Source organism: Apiotrichum porosum (assembly GCF_003942205.1).
Source record: "Apiotrichum porosum strain DSM 27194 chromosome Unknown scaffold_1, whole genome shotgun sequence".
NCBI lineage: Eukaryota > Fungi > Basidiomycota > Tremellomycetes > Trichosporonales > Trichosporonaceae > Apiotrichum > Apiotrichum porosum.
Window position 1 is genome coordinate 1582648 of NW_021167108.1, and position 17175 is coordinate 1599822.

The following is a 17175-nucleotide window of genomic DNA, read 5'->3' on the forward strand; positions in this document are numbered from 1 at the left end:
CAGCCGACGCCCCGTGCTAAAACGTCACACACACACGTATTCTGCGCCCGGCATCCCGCAGCAACCGGACGGGGCGGCAGAGGTCTGTGCGCAGGCGCACCCGGGAGAGAGAGCGACCAGGGCATCTTGAACCCACACAGATCCGCGCGCACACACGCTAACGCGCATACACACACACGCCCGCCGCACGCGTCGTCTGCACGTTTGGGTCCTTTGAGAGAAGTTCCCACGCAGCCTTCCTTCCTTTGCCTTCCCCGGCACCGGTCCCACGCACGCGAGAGAGAGATCGCGTGCACGCGCATTCTAGCCCTCTCTATTACGCTTTCTATTGTAGCGCGTCAATTCAATATATCTCGTTTTCTGTGTTATCGCCAGAGCCGAGGGAGAGCCTGGCCCCTTGGCTCGCACTCTCCGTTACATCTAGTGGCTCTTGGGCTCTGCGCTCTGCACCTTGGCAGGGCACCCACGGCCCCCCAACCTTGTCTACCGCGGCGGCGGCGGCGGCGGCCTTGCGTTAGCCATCCGGGCTGACACAATGCCTGGGAGACGAGACGGTGCGCTCGGTGCGTCCAATGTTCTCTCTGTATGGCTGGCCCCACGCCGCCCCGTGCGCAACATGTATCGGTATGGCATGTGTGTGTGCATATTACGCATGGCGACATCCGCACACCCGACTACACCACCCCGCGCGCGCAGCCAGTCACAGCACTCCCGCCCACCTGTTTTGGGAGGGCCTCGAGGCGCCGTCTGCCAACCCACAGCAGCCCCTCGCCGCACCGCACCGCCGCCTCCCCCACTCGACTGCCCCGCCGGCACCAAAATCCATCGTGTGCACATGCTCGAGTGCAGGCCGGCGCACGGGCCCTCGCCGTGCTCTCGTTGGTCGTATGATACATGATACCCAGGATACCGTCAGCCTGCTGCACCTGGTGAACCTGGTGTGCACCTGGACGCCCACGCCAAAGCCTCCTTTTGTTTGGTCTGGGCAGGTGGAACGTGGGATGTGTCGGGTTACGGCTCTAGCTCGAGGCTTGACCTCTAGGCATCTAGGCATCTATAGGCTCTTTCACTCGCTCGCACCCGGAAACCGTTGCCCACATGCGCCATCGCTCGCGCGCTCGCATCACCGTATCAGCGTGACCGACGCAGCTCGCACATGTCAGATGGGTGGCCGTCGACCATGTCTTTTTTTTTTTTGGGTTGCATGGTGGCACAGAAGAAAGAATAAAAAAGACCAACAGCCGCCACAAATTGGTGCCTGTCATGTATCGCGCCTAGGGGTAGCTTTACTCTGTTGCGCTCCACAAAGAGGAAGCGACGCAGTTGCCATGGCGGTACACGACCGACGCGTGAGCCTCACGCGCGTCTTTCTTTTGCAAACAGGCAGACAGTGCCACACACGGGGCCTGTGCTATCGCGATACGTCCTGGTGCGAGAGGAAGCGTCGCTTAGGACGGGGGGATGCAATCGCGCACATCAAACAGAGACTACTCGCTCTCGACGTTAGGCAGACATCGCAACCCCCCCGTTGTCCTGGTCGATCCCTCCCCAATCATATTCCCAGGTTGCTCCGAGGCATATCGAGGCATATCGAGGTATTCCGGGACGCTGTCCCTCAGCGCCATCCCATTTGGCCATTTGCATCCCCTCTCCCCGCGTCAGGTTGCCCAAGGTTCCATTGAGACAGGCGAGAAGCGCGGCGCGACACAGTCATGGATACACACGATAGCCTCCGGGTCTCGGCGGCGCAGTAGATTGATTGCCTTTGACCTTGCTCTTTCATTCATTCGCGCTCGACGCGGGAACGGTGGTGAAACAAAAGCCAGTGTGATGCCCATCTGCCCACCCCTCTCCCTCACCCCTTCACGTCATGCGAGAAACCCTTAGATGCATTTATTGGCGAGTTAATCTCCGCGGCAGCACACCACTGATCCACTGAGCAACCGACCGCTGCCACCCTCGGGCTCGCCCCTTATGTCCCGCTCGCCGGTGGGCACGGAGACGGGGACGGCGGCCTTTGGGTTTACCGACGCTGGAATCCGTCGGACTGCTGACGCCATAGCAACGGAGCATGACATAAGGGGGTCAGTCTGTTGCCTGCGAGGGAGCAGTGAAAAAAGACGGTCGCTCGCTCGTATCGCTGCAATAAAAGAAAGGAAAAACAGGGTTTCTCGGGGATCCAGGACTTTTTTATGTGCCAGGAGCGCAGAGAGGCTCACAGCTCACAGGAGGGTGGGTGGGTGGTTGCACTGCAATGGTGCGTGCGCGGTCGACACTGCGTTTCGTCTCGTCTCTCGGCGTAGGCTTGGCTCCCCCGGCGACGCGGCGTAGCACGCACACCGGCGCGCTAAAGGAAAGGTATCCACCATCTCATGTCCCCTCGGAGCCCGCCAGCATACCTGCACGCCTGTGTGTGGCGCGTGAAACACGAGCCTGTTATGCTATGCTGCGCGGCAGCGATCGCGTTTGACATCGTCACTTCCAGTCTCCATACCTCCAGAGTCAGGGAGGACGTGGGCGCGGCGGGCCCATTGGGCTCAGTAGTGGTTAATGTAAGGGAGATGCATGCGTCACACATTGCAATCATGGTCCGCCCAGCACGAGTGACCCGTGGGTGACTTTTTAGGCCGAACCCGCCCACAGGCCCCAGCTATACCGAGGCATACCGAGCCAAGCGAAGCGACGGCAAGAGTGCAAGAGCGCCACTCAAAAAAAGTCGGTAGTGCTCTCGGGCCAACCTTGTCGCTTGCGATCGTCGCGTAGTGGGCGTGGTTGCCGCCCACAGGCCGAATGTTCAGGACTGCGGCGAGCGGACCTCCTTTGCTCGGGTATGCAAAGCTTGTCTTCATGGAGCCAAGCTCATCGGTGGAGCTATCCTCGCTGTACCTCTGCCGCTCAAGTCGTCTTCACCCAACTGGTACGGAAGGAAACGCTACGCTATCCCGTTGCACATGTCGGGACATTGCGATGCTCTTTCTCTCTCTTTCATGAAATGAAGGGAAAAAAGCATGCTCACACCCTGCCGCGCGATAAGCCCAGGGCCGGGCCGAGAGCAACGCGGTCTTGCATGGTCTTGCACAGGCTTGGCCTTTTGGTTCTTGTTTCTTGGTCTTTCTTGGCCTCGGCCGAGCGTGTGTGCTAGGGACATGCGGACCACCCACCGACCCGCTCGCTGGTCCACAGCATTGCGCAGCTGCACTTGCTGCTACAACCAGTCGTTAATCAGATTACAGCACCGGGTGCGAGACGCCGGGGTCCGAGATCCGAAAATGACGAGCATAACACTGCACGACGCATGCGCAGGCCCCAGGGCGACGTAATGAGGCCTTCTTGGAAGGGGGGCAACAGAAGATTGAGAAGGCCTCGGAAATGGACCACTCCGACGCAGACAGGGGGGGAAACCTATGTATGTACGTCGACATGACACCCGATTGTGCGCTCTGCTGCGCAGCAAGCGGTCCAGGCGCTCGGTGGCGGCCTTTTTTTTTTCGTTTGGCTCGCTACCGGCTACTACTGGCTCTATGTACTGTGGAAAACTGAGCGACCAAGCGTGGATATCGCTCAAGGAAGTGAGTCTCGCCTAGGTCGTGAGGGTTTCAGAGGTTGGGGCAAGGATGGTGGGTAACGGGGACACCGACCGTGCATTATAACCAATCGAGCTCTCTGACACCCCCCAGACCACTACGATCGCATACGGCACCTGATACACCAAGTGGCAGCTCTAAACACAGGTGTGTGCAGGGGCTGGCGGGGTGTTTGGGGTGGACCACCTCCACTTGCCTCTTACGGGTCAAAGTGCAAGTGGCGGCGAGGCGATAACGAGGCGTTTGCGCCTTCCGGATTAGATGCTTTTATCTGTCTCTTGACTTCCTTCTCTGCGTCCTGCTGTATGCACTCGCCAGTCGCATTGCTCAGTGACCCGGGTAAAAAGAGACGACATATACAGGCTCAACAGACAAGACAGCAACGGTCATGTGCCGGCCGAAAGGCTTGGCGGCGGGAGCGGCCTTGCGTCCAAACCCATTGAGAGGACAGCGGGTGAATCATCATGAAATAGAACAGTGGCAGCAACGCTGTTGCGCCTGTTTGTTGCTGTGTCTCCTGTTTGAGCTGCCCAGAGGCTGAAAGGAGGTGGGTTGAGCTGACATGTTCGGCATCGTGTGGCCAAAGGAAAGCGAGCGATAATCAGCTTTTGGCCACTATGTGGTGCCGTCATGTCATGTATCGATGCCTCTGCGGCCAACAATGAGTGCATAGAGGTTTATATTTTTGGGCTGGCTATCTTGAAAGGACATATATGAGGCCCCCTCGTTATAATGGACTCGGAGTGACAGGGACAGTTTTCTACATCGCATGAGAGGCGAGTGGCGAGCGCGGACCACGAGGAAGCGACGTGAGGCGTATCGTTTGAACGTGCCCGTAACGGGGTGGCCAGAGAGGAAATGGGGAAGATAAGAGGGACGGAGAGAGATAGATAAGCGTAGCTATGTGGGGGAGTCAAGAAATAACAAGACTATCTCGGTGTGGAGCAATATCTGTCGGCCATCTGCCTCGTCATTTGCCTGGTCATTAAATGTGAGGCCATTTTGCGATGTTTTTCTTTTTTTCTTCTGGTGCCACTTCACAGGTCCCCTGCGTGTCCGCAGGGGCACAGAATATTGTCAAATATCCTATACTGGACCAGCTCTAGCACAGATGTGAGCGGTGGCGAGGAAGATGCGCTCGACGGTGATATGAGCCGTGATGACGGTTTGACGCCGCTCTCGGCGTCGGCCACAGGTGTCACTTCGGCTTGAAGCATCAGACGCCACTAGGACAATCTGCTGTCTGCTTCACAGCACTGTCGGCTTACAGACATCACAAAACCCGTAAACGAGCCGTTGATGGGAGAACGACATGGAAAAGCGGCCAACCGATAGGGAGCAATTGCTCACGCCCGCGGCCAACCTGGTTCCGTCGTTGGTATTGCCACTGGCGAGTGACTCACCACTCACCACCAACCCAACGCTGCTCGCCACTGTTCCGTGCACAACGGGCATTCCCGTTGCCGTCATGCCCAACAATGCACGCATCGGGGCTTACGAGGAGGTGGGCAGGTATACCTGGCCGCGGCCAAAAGCGGCCAGTGGTGCGAATTGACGGCATTGCGAAGATCTCCGAGACACATTCCCACAGCCAGCCAACACCAAATGACGAAAACGATCTGTGAACCCCTATCCAATGAACATTGCCATTCAAAAAGGCTGCGGCGTATCACTGGCCCAATGGATAACGGGGGAAATAACAATGGGATGGAACAATGGCGGCGATAACCATCTCATGACAGACGACCTAGGCAAAGTGCCTTGGCAACCGCGGATGATGTACTCTGCCAAGCAACTCCGGAACATCAGTTGCCAATGGCTTGCCGGTCGTGGTCTCGACTCGGCAGTCTTGTGACCTTGTGCCCGGTGACATGGGTTGTACATAAGGCAAGGAGGGTGGGGGTGGGCATGCATACAACAGTCGCCACCGAGTGATCCTTAACAACTTCCTTTCCCTCACACACAACACAACCACATCAACAATGAGTGAGTCCCGTTGAGTCGTCTTGCAGGGGCGGCGGGTGGCAAAAAAGACGCAGACGCTAACGTGACGTCAATAGCCTCTCCCGTCAACAAGTCTGAAGACCTTGCGGCCGCAGCCCCACCCACCGCCGGCGGTGGTGGCTTTATGGGCCGCCTGCGCCGTTTCTCCCACGACATCCTCGAGAAGCCCGACCGCGTGGGCAACGCCGACATGCAGCGCGGTATCGAAGAGCTGGTGACCATGGGCTTCCCCCGCGGGCCCGCCACACGCCAGATGCAGATCACCAACGGCAACGTCCAGGGATCCGCTGAGGCCCTCGTCCACGCCGCACATGGCACGACCGAGTGGGGCGGCCACCCGGACTGCCCCATCTGCGTGCGCGAGACCGAGAACGTCCGCATCTCCGAGGGCCGCCGTCTAAGCGTCTCGGACGCGCTCCACCGTATCACCAGCCGCGGCAAGTCCCAGGAGGGCGAGGCCGAGCACGGATGGGGTAACCGCGCCGCGGGCGACGGCACCAGTGGCGGCCGTCGTGGTAGCGTCGGTGCCATGCTCCGCCGTGCCAGTGTGGCCGAGGGCCTTCGTCGCATGACGACCCGTGATACCAAGTAGGACCCGACTTCCTCAGGTCCCCAACCCACCCCCGTCGCCTGTCCCAACACCAACGCCCCCCAAGTCAACGAGCTTACATCAAGTTAATCAGCGCTCCCGTCTATAGCAAGAAGCCAAAGAGAAGACGTCCTAAGAGAAGTACATGTCTTAGTGAAATGTATTTGTTGTCAAATGGCAGTTGGTGGAATGCCGTGGCCAGTCCAGTGTGGCACGGTGGGCAGAGCATGGTCACTGCTGCTCGTCAACTTCGCCACTTGGCCACTAGGTCTGCAGCGGGCAGCGCGAGGAACAGGTTCATTGTTGTCGCAGCTGAATCATCCACGGACCCAAAGGACATGTCAACAATAGGTGGGTACACTACTGATCTACTGATCCAGACCATGGCGCAGGTGCTTCTAGCGTTTTTGAGAAAAATCGGCAGTGTCAGAATGAGAAGCAATTGAGTGGGTCTCGCCTCGGAGTTTGCCGACCACCAGAACCGACATACCTCCGTTCTTGTCCGAAAGCCGAGGCACCAGCTTGGCAAACGCGCAACAAGAGAACGGCCACCAGCGTTCACTGCAGAGACAGCCATGCTTGAGACGACAGTAGATCCCTGGAGGCCTGTAGGAGTGCAAGGATCCAAGGAAGAGATGGCCCGTATGGCCCCGACGAAAGGGAGGTGTGGGACCCCCCAGGGATCTCCCACGCCCGACGTCATGAACGGAACCAAATATACTTCACATCTCCAGGTCACGTGACGAGCTGTTTTCGACGGTCACACATCCAGTTAATCTTGAACTTTTGGTGAGCATAGTCTGACCAAAACAACCCTCTTTGCCTCTCCAACTTAACAAAATGGGCAAGCACGGAAAGCGCGGTGGTGGTGGAAGGGTAGGCTTGAAGGCTGTTGGCAGGTGCTAACCGAAACAGGGCCGCAGGCCGGCGTCCAACGCCCGTACTCAGCGTCCTAACGGCGCCTCGTGGAACGACTTTGACACCGAGTCCATGAAGAACAAGTCCTTCGAGGAGTACTACAAGGTAGGTTATGGATTCCTCGGTATAAGCTAACCTTCCAGGCGCAAAACATTGTGCCCGAGGCCGAGTGGGAGGACTTCCTCAACATCCTCCGCACCGAGCTGCCCACGACCTTCCGTGTTACCGGCTCGCGCGAGCACGCCGACACCATCAACGGCCTCATCAAGGACGTCTACGTCCCCACCATGCAGGAGGTCGAGCTTGAGGGTGTCAAGTACGCTGCTCCCAAGCCCATCGAGTGGTACCCCAACCAGTTTGCGTGGGAGGTGTCTGCGCCCAAGCGCGTTGTCCGCAAGCAGCCTGCCTTCAAGACCTTCCAGCGTTTCCTCGTCGGCGAGACCTCGGTTGTAGGTAACACCGCTGTACTTGCAATGCGCTGACCTCGCAGGGAAACCTCAGCCGTCAGGAGGCCGTCTCGATGATCCCCCCTCTCCTCATGGACGTTGAGCCCCACCACTACTGCCTGGACATGTGCGCCGCCCCCGGCTCCAAGACCACGCAGATCATCGAGGCTCTCAACCCCTACCACACAGAGTCGACCGGTATGCTCATTGCCAACGACTCGGACTACAAGCGCACCCACATGCTTGTCCACCAGACCGGCGGCCGTATGCCCACCAAGGGCCTTATTGTCACCAACCTCGATGCCAGTGAGTGCCGCGCTCTTCACCCTCTCAGCGGCGACTAACACCCTCAGCCATGATTCCCAACATTAGCCTCGGCGATGGCGAGACCCTCAAGTTTGACAGGATATTGGCCGACGTCCCCTGCTCGGGTGACGGTACCATGAGGAAGAACCTCGAGATCTGGAGCAAGTGGTCGCCTTACGACGGTGCCTCGCTCCACGTTATCCAGCTCCGCATCCTCGACCGCGCCATGGCCATGCTCAAGCCTGGTGGCCGTCTCGTCTACTCGACTTGCTCGTTCAACCCCACCGAGAACGAGGCCGTCGTTGCTGCCGCCCTCAACGCTCACCCTGGAGAGTTCCACATTGTCGACGTTGCCGACAAGCTCCCCGCCCTCAAGCGCCGCCCCGGGATCAACTCTTGGAGGGTCTTCTCGCGCCCCAACGACGAGCTCGTCGAGCACGCTTCCTTCAAGGAGTACCGCACTGCCGTCGATGCCAGCGCTGAGCGTGAGCAGGACAAGCTCAAGGGCATGCCCGAGACCTGCTGGCCTCCCGCCAACGCCGCCGAGCTCAACCTCGAGCGCTCCCTCCGTCTCCTCCCCCACGACCAGAACACTGGCGGTTTCTACGTCTGTGTCCTTGAGAAGAAGGCTGCCCCCGAGGCCCCCGCCGCCAATGCCACCAAGGTCGAGAAGGTCGACATTGCCTCGCTCCCTACCCCCGACGAGGTTATCGCCATTGACGAGAAGGGAAGCCTGCCCCTCAAGCGCGCCGCTTCGCCTTCTGCCGAGGCCGCCGCTGCGCCCAAGAAGCTCCGCTCCGAGGCCACCAAGAAGGAGAAGCGTGACCTTCAGTTCCGCGAGGACCCCTTCTCGTTCGTCGACCCCACCCACGCCGAGATCGACGTGCTCAAGGAGTGGTTCCAGCTCCAGGCCACGTTCCCCGAGAACAACCTCCTTGTTCGCAACGAGTACGGCAACCCGCTCCGCACCATGTACATTGTCAACGACACCATCAAGAAGATTGTCTTGAACAACGACTACACTCGTCTCCGCATGATCTCGGCCGGTGTCAAGACCTTTATCCGCCAGGACAGCCAGCAGCGTACCGACATCAAGTGCAAGTGGCGTGTCTCGGCCGACGGCATCAGCGAGATTCTCCAGCACGTCCCCACCGAGTCGGTCAAGGTTGCCCGCGTCGACGAGCTCCGCACCTTCCTCGAGGACATGTACCCTCCCATTGACAAGTTTGAGGAGCCCTTCAAGACCGACCTTGTCAAGGCCGACCTCGGCAACATGCTTGTCAAGTTTGAGGCTGGCGAGGCCCAGGGCGGCAAGCTCACCCTCCCGCTCTACCTGCCCGTCTGGAAGGCCAAGCACTCCATGTCACTCCTGGTCGACAAGCAGGAGAAGAGCGTTCTCTCCGAGCGCACTTTTGGCGAGGACATTTGCAAGCCCGCCCCAAAGTCCACTCTCCCCGGTGGCACCCCTGCGCTTCCTAGCGGCGCCGTCACTCCCGTCGAGGGCACTGCCACCCCGGCCGAGGGCACCGAGACCCCCGTCGAGAACCCCGTCGTTGACGAGGAGGCTGCCCTGAACGCTTAGGAGCTTAGGTCTGTAGATCATTGTATACCCCTCTGCATCTTGTCCACATCGTATGTCATGCTTCGTCTGCTTGGTGGTTGGGAGGAATGTTGGAATAAACGGGGTGTCAGCCACCGACCAACTCGCCCGGAATGGTATATTTGGTTCCGTGGCGGTCGCTTGCCACCCACATCCGAGAGTCTCTCCAATGTGTCCGGGCTCCAAGCCAAGCCAAGCGACTCACTTCGTCATGTAAAGAAACGCCCCACACACTCATATATCCATTTGTTCACACAACCTCCATCGCACAGCCTGACCATTCACCCAGCGTCTGGCACCTCATCATCAGCAACTACATCACCTTCCAATTGCATCTTTCAAGCCCCTGCATCCATCCTCTCTCACACCCTCTCGGCATTCCACTCCACCGGACTCTTCCGAGCCCCCCCCACAAACAACCGCCTGCGAAACTTGCCAGATCTCGAATACCGACTCTGCCGCACCGAGCGGAGCGTAGATGCTAGCAGCTAGAATGGAGCAGCTCACATGGTAAGAGATCCTTGCGTGCGATACAGAACGCTGACAGGCAGGGACTAGTGGGTTTTGCGCAGTCGGTGGCGACGGAACAGTGTGCTGACCCAATCTTCTCTTCCGGTGTGTGCTTATTACGCGATGTCTCTCGGTGCTCGATCTCAATCTCCTTCTTTCCTTTCTTCCTTTCCAATTCGTCACTCTCGCTCGCTCTCTCCGCCTCCCCAAACCACTGCTTCTGACATCCAGTATCCTCAAGTACGTCATTGTCGGTGACGCTTCGGTGGGCAAGTCATGTCTCCTCGTCCGCCTCACCGACGACCGGTTCGGGACCAGCGAGCCGACACTCGGTGTCGAGTTTGCGGCCCGTATCATTGATGTTGGAGAGCAGGGGAAGCGTGTCAAGGTGCAGTGTGAGTGTCTCCTCCCCACAGCCACAGTCGGTCACCAACACCAACTCGTTGCGATGGGACATGAGTATGGCCAATGCTGACTCGACTTCTTTAGGCTGGGACACGGCGGGCACCGAGAGCTTTCGGAGTATCACCAGGAGCTACTTCCGAGGCGCAGCTGGCGCGCTGCTCGTGTACGACGTGACGCGGCGAGAGTGTGAGTTAAAGCGAGCCGCTGTTCGGTAACTGACGTCAGCATTCGAGCACGTCACTTCCTGGCTGGATGACCTGCGAGCACACGCCGACGAGAACGTCTCCATCATCCTCGTCGCCAACAAGACCGACCTGTGCGCGACCGAGCCCACCCCGCTGCCACAAATACAGTTTGGCCAGGCGATCCCCGTGCCCCTCGACCCGCCCGCAGCAGCAGAGGGCAGCGCACGGCCGAGCGAGGACGGCACGACCGGCGGCAGCGCGGGCGCGACTGGAGCCGGCATGCCGGCGTCCAAGCCCGCCAAGAAGCTCGTTCCGCGAGCCGTGTCGACGCTCGAAGGCGCCCTGTTTGCCAAGCAGCACAACCTGCTCTACGTCGAGACCAGCGCCAAGGAAGGCTGGGGTGTCGTGGACGCGTTTGAGTGGACGGCGCGCCAGATCCTCGAGCGTGTGGAGCGCGGAGAGTTTGAGCGCCGCAAGCCTGCCGCAGCAGTCAACTTGAAGGAGCAGAAGGCAAAGGGCGGGTGCTGCTAGAGAGGCATGGTGCAGCTGGTGGCGGCGTGGGCATGGCAGTCAAGAGTGGTTTGTACAGGTATGAACATTTCCTCGGCATACAGATGGCAGCAGTGGCAGGAACGGTGTTGTCTGGTTGTCACCGAGTCCGCGAAAGGTGCTCGGAAGAGTGCCTTGCGCGCAACATGCAAGGCCATGAAAGCAGAGGTGATGGTTAAGGACGTCCCCTCGTCGCGGCTGGCCCCTCGTGGCCTTCAAAACCAAGAAGTAAACACAACACAGCTTCGAGCTAACGGATACTAACCCATGACGAGATAGCAAAGGATGGGTGCAAGGAAGGAGGCTGCTTCAAATGGGGCCAATGTAATCAATGCCGAGGTGACGAGCGTGTGGCGCCTGCACTACGTGGGTTCTCCCCGTCATGATCACCATGTAAGTGTTACAGTTTGACGAGCAAAGTCGATACACTTCCAGAGAGTACGCGAAAGCGGAGACAAGCTGGGATCGGATACAGTCAAGTGGAGAGGAAACGAGCGGTGCGTTCAACTGCCGCAGCCAGCGTCGCGATCGAGCGAGGCACAGCCAAGCACAGCCAGTTCATGACCACATGCGAACAGTTACAATCTATTGTCGTCCTATCGAAGCCTCCCCAGCGTCTTTACGCACTTGACGATGATGGACGCAGGCCACCCGTCACCCTCGTGGCTACTCTTCGGGACAGATACAAGACGATAAACCCAGCGAGCGGGGTAATGATCAGGGCTGGGAACAGAATGGTCACACTTCCAAGCAAAATGAGCACCACTTGCATGGGCGTCACGTTCTTGTTGTCCGCGTCGGGGTTCTTGTACGCATCCACCACGTGTCGGTTGTACCACTTGAATCCCGGAGCCCAGACACTGATCCACAGTCCGATGCAGCAAATGTGGAAAGCAGCCGTGGCCAAGATGCGAAGGATGAGACGGAAATTGAAATTGGCAAAGATTGCAGCTAGGTCCGGGCGAAGCTGGCTATCAATCCAGTTGTCGAAGCCGTCTTGCATTCTGCCGTACAATATTGGGCTGTTCGAGGCTGGTGTGGGTTGTTGTTGGGACGTGGGTGTGGGTGCGGTGGGGGTTGTCTTGTTGCTGGAGCGACAGACGGGGCAATCCCCGCATGCTGGGCGATACGCTGGGCACGTGTCTTCGGCCAGCAGCCCCATCTCGAGGTCGTCCTTTTCTCTTGCCGAGGCCATTGCGATGGTGGATGGTGATGGGCAGGTGGGGTGAACACGAGACAGACGTCGTTGATGGGAGGCAGTTAAGCTTAAGGATGAGCGAGATTGTGGTCAGTGGCGCATTGTCTCCCCCTTCGTCGGCTGCATCGGCTGGCGCCCAGTCGAACCAAATGCGAGCGAGCTCGAGGGTAGGCAAGTGGCGGGATTGGCAGCCCAGAGACCCTGCGTGCCAACCCCTTGATGCAGTGTGCGCGGTGTTGACGAGCTGCTCACGAGCTCCAGTCATCTTTCACGTTACGATACATGCCCAATCTCCTCTTCTCGCACAAACGCTCATCTCTACAAAAAATCGTTCCTTTCGTCCGTTCACTCATCTAGCAGCTGCTCTAAGGCGTCCACCACTTCCTCGGGGCACGTGACGTGCCACTGCGCGAGCGTCTTCTTGGCCGCGGGGCCGACAGTGGTGGCAAAGACACCCTCGGGGCGGATCTGCATCTCGACCTCTGGGAGAAGCTCAATCTCCTCGGGCTCGAGCACGGATGTGACGCCGACGGGCGGCTTCATGGTCACTGGCTCGTCCTCGCGCGGGCCGCCGGGAGGGAAGATGCCGCGGAGGGAACGGAACATGTCCTCGTCGGTCTTGTCGTCTCCTGCGCAAATGACAAACTCGGCGTCGGGGTTTTCGTACAGGAGGCGACGGACAATCTCGCCCTTGTTGATGGCCAGGGGCCGGACCTCGAGGTTCTTCTTGCCAACGAGCACCTCGATAGGCCGGCGGGGAGCCAGGCTGCTTTCCAAAAGGTCCAGGGCCTGCTTGCACTGGAACTCGCCAAAGTCCGGGTCGGCGTTGCGATAGTGCCACGTGATGGAGGCCTTCTTGAGCTCGATCATGGATCCAGTCGTGCGCTCAGTGTAGTAACGGAAAATGTCCTCGACCTCGGACATCCAGCTCATGTCGAGTGCCTCGGTCATGTTGACCCACTCGCCTTCCTGCGGCGTCTTGACAAACGAGCCGTGCTCAGCCGACATGCCGAGACGCGGGACCATGCCCCAGTGCTCCTCAAGGAAGTCACCGTCGCGGCCTGAGATGAGGTACACGACGTTCATGGGATCGCCAGCGAGAGCGGCAATGGCAGCGCGAGTGCGGTCCGTCGGGATGGCCTGCGAGGGGACCTTGACGATAGGAGTAAGAGTACCGTCATAGTCAAACATGAGCAGACGCTTTTTGGCCTTCTTGTATTGGCTCTGCATGTCGGGAACATCCAGGACGGGTGTCTGGTGGGCCGTGTGCTCGTTGCCGACGTTCTCGAGGAGCTTTTGCACAATGGTCGACGCCCATGAGTGAGAGGTGTGGCCGATGACGCTCTGGTACATGGCGGCATGGCGGCGAGCCTTCTCCTCGTCGGACATTGAAAGGCCAATGTTGATCGCCTCGGCGACACCGAGGAGGTCGTGAGGGTTGATGACGAGAGCTTCGCCAAACGACGACGAGGTGCCCATAAACTCGGAGAGCACCAAGGGCGACTTGTTCGTCTTCTGCTGGCACAGGATAAACTCCATCGACATGGTGTTCATGCCGTCACGGAGCGAAGTGATGAGGGCAAGGTCCGCAACAGACAGCAGGGCAAAGTACTCGTCGTGTTCAATCGCTTGATGGCTGCGGGTTAGCAAAGTTATGGCTCCCTTGTAGCTTACTAGTGGTGGACAGGGGTAAAGTCAAGAGATCCGTAGGCACCATTGATGTGGCTGACGAGCTCTGCGACCTCGCGCTCAAGCTTGGGCGATTCGGAAAGCGCTGGGGTAGTGACCTGGATGAGGACAACCTTGTTCCTCCACTCGGGGTAGACCTGGAGGAACTTTTCAAACGCCTGCAGCTTGTTGTACACGCCCTTGGGAGCGTCCAGCTTTTCCCGGCCGACAATGATCTTTTTGTCGTGGTAGAGAGCGCGGAGGGTCTCGACCTTGGGGAAGACACCAGGCGAGTCGCGGGCAGCCGAGACGCGCTTAATGTCGATGCCGATAGGGCAGTGGCCGACGACAACGTTCTGGCCGTTGACATCCACACCACCCGAGGTCGACTCGTAGCCGCAGACACGGATACAGCTGGACACAAAGTGGCGCGAGTACGAGTAGGTCTGGAACAAGACAAGGTTTGCGCCAAGCATGCCCTCCAGGAGCTCTCTCCTCTCTGAGGCAACGTCAGTGCGTGTGGGTGACAACAAAGGTGACTCACTCGGCAGGCATCGGAAGATCTCAGAGCTGGGCCATGGGGTATGAATGAACAAACCAATCATGATCTCGCCAGCACCGTTGCCGTTGGCGAGGTGGTCGGTAGCCTTGCCCAACAGACCCGAGGTAGCCAGATGGTTGGCGGCAGAGCTGCCAGAGTGTGGTTGCAGCTTGTCCGACGCGGCGCTGCCATTCTCCCAGTCCATGCCTTTCCGGCTCTCGGTGCTGACCGAAGGCGAGGGGTTCATGATGGGCACAGTCCACTGGGGGTTGAAGATGATGGGGGCCTGGAGCTTGTCGCGAATCATCTTGGGGGCCAAGAGGAGGTGGTAGTCGTGGACAATGATGAGGTCACCGGCGCGGTACTGCTCAGCCACTCGCTGGGCAAACAGCTCGTTGGCCGTCTGGTAGGCAATCCACGACGGGTCGGGCGACGGGACGGTGGCGGTCGAGTCGAGCCACAGCAGGTAATGGAAGAGGGGCCAGAGAGCTGGGGTCAGTTCGATGGCGGATTCCGCGGAACTCACTGGTCTTGCAGTAGCCCTCATAGTGGCCCTTGCTCACATCACGCGGGAGGAAGACGGGGACGTAGTTGAGGAGACCGCCGCCCTCATGCTGGGCCTCAATCTCACTGAACCGCTCGAGCTCGGACGTGATCTCGTCCTGCTCCTCCTTGTCAAACTCGCCGTTGTACACCATGAGCGGGGTGTCGTCAACGAGGAGAGGGTGGAGCTCTACAGCGTCCTGGAGCACCATCTTGGGTGGTGGGTCGGAACGTCTGGGGGTTGGCACCTGCTTGGGGGTGTTGACCTGGGACGGGGCGCTCGGCTGGAGGAGGACGTCGCCTGTCCACGCCACAACAATCTGATTGTGGGTGTCAGAGAGGGAGCGGATACCGGAAATCATGGCAGTGTGGCCGCGACGGGCGTGAATCTTCCATTTGGCGTCAATGCTCTCCACCGTCGTGGAAGTGTCTTCAGGCTTGAACTCTGGGGTTATCGGAGACGACAAGGTGCCGAACGTGTTGGGCTGGGTGAGACGGACAATTTCGACGGGCAAGTGGTGAAAGACGTGGATGATACGTCCCGAGAGAGGCATGCCCTTGGCGCGGTGTGCGGCCTCGAGACGCGACACTTGCTCGCGAATGTCCTCCAGGCTTGCCGGGACCGCCGGGGTCGGGTCGGGGTGCATCGTGTCCATGGCGAGGAAATGGCGGGCCCCGCGAGACTGGTACTTGGATGAAAGTGCCGAGTCTGCTGGTGGGGATTGGGAGAGGATGGGAGAAAGAGGAGGAGAGGGGAGAGATGCGATAAAGGTCATCAAGGTCATGAGCGACGGTTGTGTAAGCGTGTACAGATCGGCATGCGCCCAATGGTCCAGAGGGGGATGGTAAGCGAGTTGGACAGGTGGAGAGAAGAAGAAGATAAGAGTCAGCACGACCTCAACGGCGCAGTGTTCATCATGAAGGGTGAGAAAGGGGGCGGTTGTCTGAGTGTGTGCAAGGCGGGGCGACGTGTGAGAAGCCAAAGCTCATTGCCCACTCTCCGAGATCGCACGAAGCAAGGAAGGCGCGCCCATATGGTGGGGGCAATGTTCCTGCCGCTGGCCAGCAAGGATGCTTGCTTCTCGGCCAGTTTGTGTTGGCGTTGCTGGCTGCAGTGACGTACCAGGTAAGAGGGGAGTCTAGCAGGACTGCTGGGAAAGGTGGATACTGCACGCGGTGGCAGGGGGATGCGATGGGTGTGGTGTAGGCGATGGGGTGGGAACGACAAGAGATGGTGGAATGGGATGTGAGATGAGGTAGCGATTTGGGTGAATCTAGCGGCGAGTGGGGTTCTCTGGCTGTGGTGGCTGTCTCACCCCCGCGCGCCCACGCTGCCGCTCCCTGGGTGGTGCCGTGGAACTCTGCTGCATACATCTGTGTGCCTGAGTGGGTGGGTCCTTGCTCTCTTGTGGCTCTCTCTCGTTGTCGGTCGGTCGTTTGTCGCTTGTCCTGTTTCTGCGTTCCAAGCGTACCTCTTCTCGTCTGCCAGAACACCCAGGCTGCTGCTGCTGCCGTTGCGGGTTCCTACGGGCCTACTGGCTCTTGCCGCAACCCTCCGCACGTCCAGGCACCTTGCAAACCCAACGGCATCGTCATCATCAATCGTCAGCAAACATCGTCATGTTCGTCATCAAGATGCATATGCTACGTCGTCGGTGCAACGAAGAAAAGGTAACTCCATCGCGGAGGCTGCTGCTGCTGCTGCATGCGTGTCATCAATGATCAATGACACCAACACTCGTTCTCCACACAGCATATACACACACCCCAAATCTCACCTTGCAGAGCAGGGGGTGTGCATACCGCCTCCGGTCTCTCCCCCCCACAGGGAACAGGGTTGTCGCAGCCCAGGCCGCGACCGACCGACCGGCTTTATCTCTGTCGTCAGCGGCGCAGCCGCAGCGACGACGATGCACCCGTGTTGCTTCTGCATTACGCATTCTGCTAAAGTCCGACCTGACATTAACCGGCGTTCGCACCAGAGGGACGCGCCACTTCCAGACCCCTCCCCACCCATGCTTCTGCGAGAATCAGAACCACCGCGAGTCCGTTGGCACAACTGCTTCTCGTTCACTCACCCCGCATCGGCTGGCCGACGACTGGGCCGCCCACCGTCGGCCTATTGTTTC

General features: G+C 59.1%; 5 protein-coding genes across 5 annotated transcripts; 3 read left to right on the forward strand and 2 right to left on the reverse strand.

The window, feature by feature from the left end:
* Positions 1-5566: 5566 nt before the first annotated feature.
* On the forward strand, positions 5567-6180 carry EHS24_000564 (uncharacterized protein; the record flags this gene model as incomplete). Its single annotated transcript, XM_028616390.1, has 2 exons — positions 5567-5570; positions 5645-6180. The coding sequence occupies 2 exons, from the start codon at positions 5567-5569 to the stop codon at positions 6178-6180; spliced, it is 540 nt and encodes a 179-aa protein (XP_028480247.1).
* An 837-nt stretch (positions 6181-7017) lies between these two features.
* Positions 7018-9429, forward strand: EHS24_000565 (uncharacterized protein; the record flags this gene model as incomplete). The annotated part of the gene is made up of 5 exons (XM_028616391.1): positions 7018-7053; positions 7093-7200; positions 7239-7544; positions 7586-7847; positions 7895-9429. 5 exons carry the CDS (start codon positions 7018-7020, stop codon positions 9427-9429), a joined length of 2247 nt encoding a protein of 748 aa, XP_028480248.1.
* A 511-nt stretch (positions 9430-9940) lies between these two features.
* Positions 9941-11078, forward strand: EHS24_000566 (uncharacterized protein; the record flags this gene model as incomplete). The annotated part of the gene is made up of 5 exons (XM_028616392.1): positions 9941-9957; positions 9999-10004; positions 10189-10352; positions 10447-10548; positions 10588-11078. 5 exons carry the CDS (start codon positions 9941-9943, stop codon positions 11076-11078), a joined length of 780 nt encoding a protein of 259 aa, XP_028480249.1.
* Positions 11079-11715: 637 nt separating this feature from the next.
* Positions 11716-12099, reverse strand: EHS24_000567 (uncharacterized protein; the record flags this gene model as incomplete). The annotated part of the gene is made up of 2 exons (XM_028616393.1): positions 11716-11722; positions 11783-12099. The coding sequence occupies 2 exons, from the start codon at positions 12097-12099 to the stop codon at positions 11716-11718; spliced, it is 324 nt and encodes a 107-aa protein (XP_028480250.1).
* A 540-nt stretch (positions 12100-12639) lies between these two features.
* On the reverse strand, positions 12640-15831 carry TPS2 (threalose-6-phosphate phosphatase; the record flags this gene model as incomplete). Its single annotated transcript, XM_028616394.1, has 4 exons — positions 12640-13930; positions 13969-14461; positions 14507-14992; positions 15030-15831. The coding sequence occupies 4 exons, from the start codon at positions 15829-15831 to the stop codon at positions 12640-12642; spliced, it is 3072 nt and encodes a 1023-aa protein (XP_028480251.1).
* Positions 15832-17175: the final 1344 nt, after the last annotated feature.